The following is a 9,403-nucleotide window of genomic DNA, read 5'->3' as shown; positions in this document are numbered from 1 at the left end:
TTTCTTAGCTTTGTTTATCTCTTGAAATCAATTGTAGAATTGTAACAATGTAAAAGGTAATGAAAGTGAAAGATTTTAGAAAGTGTAAAGATTCCAATCTCCCTCGGGGTTCTTTGGTACTGTTTTCTTTGCTCATTAGCTTCTTTTGCTGACCTCGTAAAGAAGTCGGACGCAACGGTTCTTTCGGAATGACCTTCGAAAGCGAACGGAATCGAGGGACTACACCCTCTCGGGCATCTCCCAGGTCACGTGGGATTATACATTCCGATGGGAACACACCTATTGTGGCCCTTCGATGGACAACAGTATATAAACTGAAGCGAAAGTCCAGTACTTACACAGCAGTTGTTTCAGCTTTGATCAACAGCAAGCTCTCAGTAGAACCATGCAGGTAAGAACACTTTCGAAATTTCAAGCAGGAGCACATGGTTTCTTTTCATATTCTTGTTGCTAAAGAAGATATTTTAAAAGCAATATAGTTTCTATTACAGATTTCTGTTAGTTAGATTACTATTACTAGTGAAATCACCTTTTAACTCCATTAATATTTTCTGTGGACTGTCGAGACTTAATGTTTTAGACATTGTAGCCATTTAATCAGTTGTTTAGACAGCAAAGAACAGGAAATCGAATTGTCAGTGTGTGCCATTCCCTGCTTCGTATTAAGTAGCAAAATTTAAATCTTGACGATAGCTAAATATCTTCGAGCCTTATTTAATGTCCAAAATATGTTAATCATATATGTCCCAGCTATTCTCCCTCCATAGGTGAAAAATGTTTCATGCTGTATGCCAATAATGGGCTTTATTTAATAGTAGATTCCACTAAGAATGACAGTTTCCGGGTTCAGTTAAAAAGCTTTCTGTAATTTGTATTCCATATTTTGACTCAGTTCATTTAGATATGTAAGTGGAGCTTTTAATTCAAGGTATTTTCGGCCTTAGATTTGAATGATGTAAAATTTTAGTAATAGCTCAGTTTCTTCAAATAAACAAAGCATCTGCATTTATTTAATTTTAGATAAGCTAGCTAACAAGGACAATTTAAAACACATAATAGTTTGGTATTCAATTGTATAATAGAGCTTAAAAATAGCTCTAATTGTAAAGAAATAGAGCTTAGAAAATGCAACTGTTACCATCTCGTACGTTATGGTTTTATTAAGAGTTAATTAACAGAATAATAGTTAAATAATCTCCCATTCACGCATTTTCCCCAAAGTTCGTACGATTAAGAAAATTATGATCTATGGCAGCAAAATGCAAGGTATTGTTAGATAACAAAAGATAAGCTGTAATAGAAATATATACTGACAAATAGCATTGTAACTGAAGTTTTCGAAAGCCTAATTCAGAAATATTAATCTATCTATTTCGACGCGCACTTTAATCTGTTTATATTGGAGTTCTCATCCCAAAAATCGTATATTATACATATATTTCCCCTTTAAATTTTGGTACGACTAAATTTGCAAAACTGTAGATTTTATAACTTTTCTGCTAGCAAAGTTAGCGGCAAAATACAATTTAAAATATATTTACATTTAAAAAATAAGAAAAAATGTTTTTGTTGGTGTGCATACTTAATTTTAGAATAATTTACATCAGTTTGAATAAAATTAATAATCAAGAAAAATTTTTGTTCCTAATCTCTCATCATGCGTAAGATTTTCCTCCGTTTAGGTCTCTACATTCTGCAGTCCTGCAGCTTTCACAAAATAGAAAGAAAAGTTTGATTAATTCCTAATATTAAAAACTCTTCCTAATCATTGCCGTGTTTTCCCAAAATATTTGTAACTCTTATTACTTTGCATAAACAAGCCACTTCGTATACTATATAATAATAACCATAAAAATTCCAAGATTTATATAACATTTAAAAAAGTTTAATATTTTTTAACAGCTTTATTTATTAGTCCAAAGGGATTTGAATCCCGAAGGACTATTAGTTTCGTTTTGGCATTTTGCGTCGGACGGATAAATGTCGGTTCACTTTTCAAACTGTTGCCATAAAATGTTAGAGTCCTGCATTACATTTGAAGAAATTAAATAATGAAAATCTGCGTAAATGTATGTATATTTCTCACATTGTCATAAAATAACGGTACATAGAGTCATCGAATTTTGAATAACGTAATCCTCCAACGAATATGAGCATGTGGAAGACCAAATTTGAAGTTTGAAATTTGTTTTATGATCGATTTCCTATTTTTTAAAACTTTGACGAATTTTTGATTAACAAACTCAAAGATTTCAAAGCGAGCAATGGCAACGTTGTGCAGAAAAAACATTTTTATCTCCAGCGCGTGAGTCTCTGTATCGGAAATTCTAAAGATATGCTCGTTTTAAAACTATTTTGCGATATAGCTGTTGCACTGGATCTTATGGTTTAAGTGCGAGGAACATGATATTTAATAAAGAAAGGTAACACACAAAATGTTAAAAAACGCCCCTTTGGACGTAATTTAAAATCTGAAACATTTCAGATTTTTTTTTTTTTTATAACTACAGTGGCTTAAATTTTTAGAATTAACTAGAAAATTTATTACCAGTGTTAATCAAGATATTTTCTTTCCTTCTAGATAAAATGCTTAATAAATTTAAGTTTAGTTTGAAGTTTTCTTTGATATATAATTTTCATTAAGGGGACTCATACACCTTAAAACCCATAAGATCTTCGAATAGGTGACTGTTGCAAGAATTGGGATAACTTATTTATTTTAAAAGCAATTACTTCCAACTTTTTACAGCTTATTGCATAATATAGCTGCTATCTGAAATAGTAATCAGAAAATTTGTGTTGCCACAAATATTTTTATAATTTAATCCGCTTTGTGAGAAACGGTTTCGTCAAGTTTCCACCTTGCGCGCACAGTTTAAAACATTCTGTTGCATAATTTAATTCCATATTTAATACATAGCTTTTATAACATTTGGAAACTACTATGAACCTAAAATTCTAAGAATTTAATGTTAAATTTTCATTTTATTCGGAGTTGAGTTTATAAAATGTATTTTATTAAAAAACCTTTAATGTTTTCGTGCATAATTTTTTTAATACAAAAATATTCGTCAAATTTTTGGTTCAGTTAAAAAATAATGCCCATATAAAGAATTTCATTAAATTTCAAGTATGAACCATTAGCGATTTTTAAAATATCATGCGCGCAAGGTGGAAACATGACGAAAACTTTTGTCACTAAGCGGATTAAATTACACAAATATTTGTGGCAACACAAACTTTCTGATTTCTAGTTTCTAAAGGAGTTATATTATGTAGTCAGCTGTAAAACGTTTGAAGTAATTGCTTTTAAAATAAATAAAATATTCCAATTCTTGCAACAGTCATATATTCGAAAATCATCAGGGGTTTAAGGTGTATGAGCCCCTTTAATCTAAACCATATCTTGCACTACAGTATTTGAGACATTTATACGTCACCAAACCTTACCTTTAATATTCTTCATGCATATGTACTTTTATGATTCTTAGGTCCTCATCTTGTTCGCTCTTATCGCCGCCTCCCAGGCAGCTGTACTCCTACATCATCCTGCCGTTGTTAGTTCAGGCGCTAGCAGTCAATACAGGAGTCAAGATGTAAGTAATTCCAATTTTATAACATTCAGTACCTTAAGATAACATGATAAGCTTCAAATTGGTCAAGAACTCAATAGCTTTCTTATCTCAGTTAAAAAAATATATTAATGTGATATATTTTTTAACTCATATGTAGGCGAAGGACGCGTTATTTAAAACTTTTAATTTGCAACCATTTGCAGAAAACTTTGGAGACTATATGAAATGCTTTTTGCGATAACAGATCGCGATATTACTCTTAAAAATAATAACGCCATATAAAAGATACTGAAATTCTAACAGTTTGAAAAAAAAAATAGGACTTAAAAGTTATAAAATACGCAAATTTTATTTCAGGAAACAGTAAAAAATAAAATTCATTGGAACGAAATTTGGATATTTAATTATAATGTAAAATATGAATAAAAAGTTAAAAAATACAATTTCAGAAATTTCTATGTAGTGTTTATTCTCTACTAAAACAACGAGTTTATAATTCTATGTAAGTTTGTAGAGACATTAGGTTATTTCGAATACTCTCGAATACGCGTCAAGCGTGCTGACCACTACACCACGAAGGCATGCTAAGAAGGCGGAATAAATACCTTATAAGTTTTAACAGGTTTTATGAGCAAAATAGTAAAGTATTTTCTATCTTTTAAACAGCCTTCGTTAGTATATGTTGAATTATTCGTCAATTAGTTTGCAGAAAAGTTTTCTTTGCCGCTTTTGTTTCTTAAAAAATAACGAAATTGTTTTCAAAATTCTTTAAGCATTCAAATTTTGTTTCATTATTTCATTTAAAAATTCAGCATAATAATAAAATTAATAATAACAATAAAATCATAGGAAAAATTTCGAGAAGAAAACTAAGATAATTTATATAGTATCACCTATAATTTGATTTATATTTTTCTCTTTAGACTTTAAATTTTATGTGAGGAAAAATATAATAGTGAAATAAAAAGACGGCTTGGGTAAATAAAAATGGAATTGAATTAAGGAAACAGTTAACTAACATTGCAAAGTTTTAGCCTTATTCAAGCAAAAAATAACAATAACAAATTGAAGTGGTTTTCATCCGTACCAATTTATAGCATTTGAGACAACATATGCTAGTAAAAGATTTTCGTAAAAGAGGTTTGGAGTACTGAAAATTATTTTATGATTTCATCCATAATGAGAAACTTAGGAGGTACATTTATGCTAATACAAGATTTTATCATGTTTTTCAAATATTCAAAGAAATAAATCAAGCATATGCTACTTTCATCTCCCATCTTTCGGGCCCACCAGCGGCCGAGCGGTATCGTCGTTGAACACTGGTAGTTCGGTCCGAGGTTCGAATCCCGCAAACGGGCTGGCTGCATGGGCGTTTTCGTAGTTTTCCCCATGCGTAACGTGTATACTAGCCAGTTTCTTTTAAAAAGTCCTCCACGAAGGCATCCCCATTTAAGGCAGATAGCCCTCGAGTGCTTTGCGGTAATCTAATAAAACCAAAACTAAACCAAACATCTCGTATCTTTCCTCATAAGAGTTTTTATTAAAGTAAAGGCTGTAACAAACCTGTGGCTTTGCCCACCAGCGGCGAACGATAAATTCGCTGAATACTGGTAGTTCGGTCCGAGGTTCGAATTCCTCGAAAGGGCTGGCTGCATGGGTGTTTGCATTTCCCCATGTGTAACGTGCATACGAGCTAGTTTCCCTTAGAAAGTCCTCCACGAAAACATCCCTCCCCCTAGGCAGATAGCCCTAGTGTGCTTTGCCATAATTAAAAGAACCAAACCAAATCTGTGGCTTTAACGCATTCCAAAACTGAAAATAAAAATTTATAAATTGTAGAAACATTTTGAAACGTTTCACATGAAAATTTAATTTCACGAGTCTTCTTAAGAAACTTTCATATTTTAGAACTCATGATAAATTGTGTTTATTTAAAACTCACATTAATTATAGCTGGTTTCGTTCACAGAAGCATTCCATTTCATGGATGCTACTTTAATAAAAGCAATTCTTAATTTTCCCCCTGATTCTCATTTGTGCAAACTTCCGCTGAACGTGTAAATTTGTGTCGGACGTTCCTCGATCTGTGTAAACTCTAAGCATTCTTAAAAACCTAGAATATGATTTCAATATATAATTTTAATGCAATAGGCGAATAAGGAAATTTAAATTTACATGGATGGCCTAATTTTTCGTACATTACAAAATTTGACGTGGACACCACATGACTACCTTGCAAGGCTTCTTAAACTGTACACCATTTTTCCTGCGCTTCATTTAAATTTATTTCCTCGAACTATTCTTACTTGAAATAACTCAAAGTAAACTGCAAATAACATCAAAAGTTGCAAATTTTGAAATTAAATATACCCATCAATTTTTGTCGCGAGGGAGTCAAACTGCTTATAGTTTTGCTTTTTTTCATAAGAAGTATAAATTTTTCCTATATATAAGTATAGGAACCGGGACACGTATTAAATTTTAGATTTCATTTTTGTCGAAACTTAATACCTTCTTAAATTTGAAATTGCCAAAACAGAAATAATTTAATCATTTACAACATTTCTGTAATTGGATGTATATGGCTACCACACCGACTGCGAAAATAAAGGCCAGGTAAGGTGTACATATATATATATAACAAATCTTTTGCGTGACTTCTGTGCATATATATATATATATATATATATATATATAATCCTCTTGCATATATAATCTTTTTTTAAACCAAGATTTCCTACCGTATCTTATAAATTAAACAATTAAGTAATTTGATAATTTCTCAGAGTTGAACAAATAACCTTTCCGGACTCATTCCTGGCAGTTGAAACGCTGTTTGCATTGCAATTTCGCAGTTTCTCCTACATGTAGTGTGAAACAGAAGTGTTCACCTAACAAAGCTCTTAGGTTTTCGCTCTGAAACTTGCAGCTCTTAATGCTGGAATGTAATATATGCTTTTATCCTCTCTTAGTTTAACTGCTGAAATATTCAAATTTTATTCCTTTATTAGTTATCTTCCATAATAGGTTTTTAAACGATCTTGAAACTTAAAAGCTAAGTTCTCTATTTATAGTTTTAGGTTTCGATGTATATGTTGAAGTTTGTTTTATTTTTTTCTCTAGAGCTTAGGTGGCTACAACTTTGGCTACAATGAGGGACATCTTAGTGGGGGATCCTTCCGAAAAGAATCTGGAGATGGCCATGGCAATGTTGCTGGTTCTTACGGACTGAGGGATGCTGATGGACGTGTTCGTGTCGTTAACTACGTTGCTGATGCTGCTGGATTCCGTGCCGATATCAAAAGCAATGAACCAGGCGTAGAGCCCAAAGATCCCGCTCATGCATCAATCAACAAGGCTGGTCTGGCTGTAGCACCCGCACATCACGCCATAGCCTATGCTGCTCCTGCTCTGGCAGCCGCACCTGCACATATCGCCTACGCTGCACCAGCTCATTTAGCATATGCTGCACCAGCTCCTTTAGCATATGCTTCTCACCATTTAGCTGCCCCTCGCTATGGATATGCCTACCACTATTAAACATTCAGTATACAGAACAAATGACAAAGTTAACGTAAAATAGTTTATACCTCTAAATGAAAAGACGAACTGTGATTTGTGTCTTCTTTCCTTTCAAGTGCACTCTGCATATTGGCTTTTCCTTGAAAACTCGTTTTGCTTCTCTTTAGTGCAATGCAGGCAAAATTACTTTCACGTCAAACTATGCAAGCAAGATTCTTTAATTTCTTTCGACAAATATAGCTGTTACTTTAGGTAGCTAGTCAAGGCTTACCGTACCATAGTAGCCTACTATATCACAAAATGTTCTTAAGGTACAAAGTTTCCAGTCAAGCTTACCATGTTAAGTCAATATTTATTTAGACTTGCAAGTCCATCTCTCCAGCCATTTCTTTCCTTTCATTTCTTCAAGTTTCATGGAATTTCTCTTCATGCTAAATATTCATATTTTTATAGGTTCTTCTAATTCAGAATAACCAAATATCACAAACATATTTTTATTAATGCCTATTTATGTGCCATTCATTTTATTATGATTCTGATGAAAATAAAATACGTTTCAACAGCATTTGTTTCATTATTTTCATTTAAAGGTAACACTGCATTCAAATTTATTCCAAATGTCTAAACTCATGTGAAATTATTCTAAATGTGAATGCAAGTTTCTTTACATCAGTTAATTTGAATGTGTTCGTTAGTTACATAAAGAAATGGCTTCCATACTCACATCATGATACTAAATATTTTGATAGATAACACATACAACAATCTAACTATACTTATTTCATCTAAAAATAACCGATATTTTAAAATTTTAAATTTCTAGCTTCCCGAAAATCAGGATATATACTTGATAAAACATATTTCAAGTGAAAAATAATAAACATATCGCAACACCGTGAAATGTTTATGAAGGCCTGAATATTTTATGAGTGGACATTATTCATTTGAAAAAGTAACGTTTTGAAAAAGTAAGTTTGATCTCCTACAAAATCCAAATTTAAAAAAAAAAAAAAAAAAAAAAAATCTGAAATGTTTCAGATTTTAAATTACGTCCAAAGGGGCGTTTTTTAACATTTTGTGTGTTACCTTTCTTTATTAAATATCATGTTCCTCGCACTTAAACCATAAGATCCAGTGCAACAGGAATAACGCAAAATAGTTTTAAAACGAGTATGTCTTTAGAATTTCCGATACAGAGACTCACGCGCTGGAGATAAAAATGTTTTTTCTGCACAACGTTGCCATTGCTCGCTTTGAAATCCTTGAGTTTGTTAATCAAAAATTCGTCAAAGTTTTAAAAAATAGGAAATCGATCATAAAACAAATTTCAAATTTCAAATTTGGTCTTCCGCATGCTCATATTCGTTGGAGGATTACGTTATTCAAAATTCGATGACTCTATGTACCGTTGTTTTATCACAATACGAGAAATATACATACATTTATGCAGATTTTTCATTATTTAATTTCTTCAAATATAATGCAGGAAACTAACATTTTGTGGCAACAGTTTGAAAAGTGAACCGACATTTATGAGTCCGACGCAAAATGTCAAAACGAAACTAATAGTCCTTCGGGATTCAAATCCCTTTGGACTAAAAAAAAAAAAAAAAAAAAAAAAAAAAAAAAAAAAACAGTTTTATAAAATAACTATACTTTTCTTTAATCATCGTTTTGTGAGGATGGTGATATTTATCTTAAAAATAAACGAAAATAATTTTTAAAAAATGCTAATGAAAGAAACATATTTCAGGTGTTCTGGCCTTCCCAAATATGTCCGGATCATTAAACAGAATTTAACATTATGATTTCATTACGATAAGATCTACAACTAAAAAACGGCGTAAAAATCAAACAAAAAACTAAAGCGTCCTGAGAACATAAGGAGTTGGAAAATGCAACTAAATTTCAAAACTCTATTATTTAATCTGATTCTGAGAATCTAGTATCATCATCTTCAAGTCATAGAAAAGATCTCTGGGAGCTAATTAGATAATCTATATTAATTTTTTAATAAATGTACTAAAATATAAAATATTAGTGGTAAGAACCTAAGCCATTCCATCTCTAAAGATACATACCGCTGATATATAATAAAAGAGTATTGTTGAAAAAATTGAGGCTTTTAAAAATTCTTAAAAATTTTTTATGTTGTTACTTATGTTCAAAATTTGGATATATTAGGTCATTCTTTTGAATAAAATAAACAAGATATAAAAAATGATGAGATTCAAAAGTAACTTGTTAATTTTAAAATCTAATAACTGGCAAAACAGGAAATTAATTATTCTGCTTTGTATACT

At 31.4% G+C, this 9,403-nt stretch overlaps 1 protein-coding gene across 1 annotated transcript; it reads left to right on the top strand.

Moving 5' to 3' along the window:
- Nucleotides 1-251: 251 nt before the first annotated feature.
- Nucleotides 252-7,665, top strand: LOC118185637 (cuticle protein 14-like). Its single transcript, XM_035355527.2, has 3 exons — nucleotides 252-391; nucleotides 3,492-3,596; nucleotides 6,702-7,665. Exons 1-3 carry the CDS (start codon nucleotides 386-388, stop codon nucleotides 7,116-7,118), a joined length of 528 nt encoding a protein of 175 aa, XP_035211418.2. The 5' UTR covers nucleotides 252-385; the 3' UTR covers nucleotides 7,119-7,665.
- Nucleotides 7,666-9,403: the final 1,738 nt, after the last annotated feature.

This window comes from Stegodyphus dumicola, chromosome 9 (assembly GCF_044657685.1).
Source record: "Stegodyphus dumicola isolate Sdum_Otavi_A_Nest chromosome 9, ASM4465768v1".
Classification (NCBI taxonomy): Eukaryota; Metazoa; Arthropoda; class Arachnida; order Araneae; family Eresidae; genus Stegodyphus; species Stegodyphus dumicola.
This window is presented reverse-complemented; position numbering and strand designations above follow the sequence as displayed.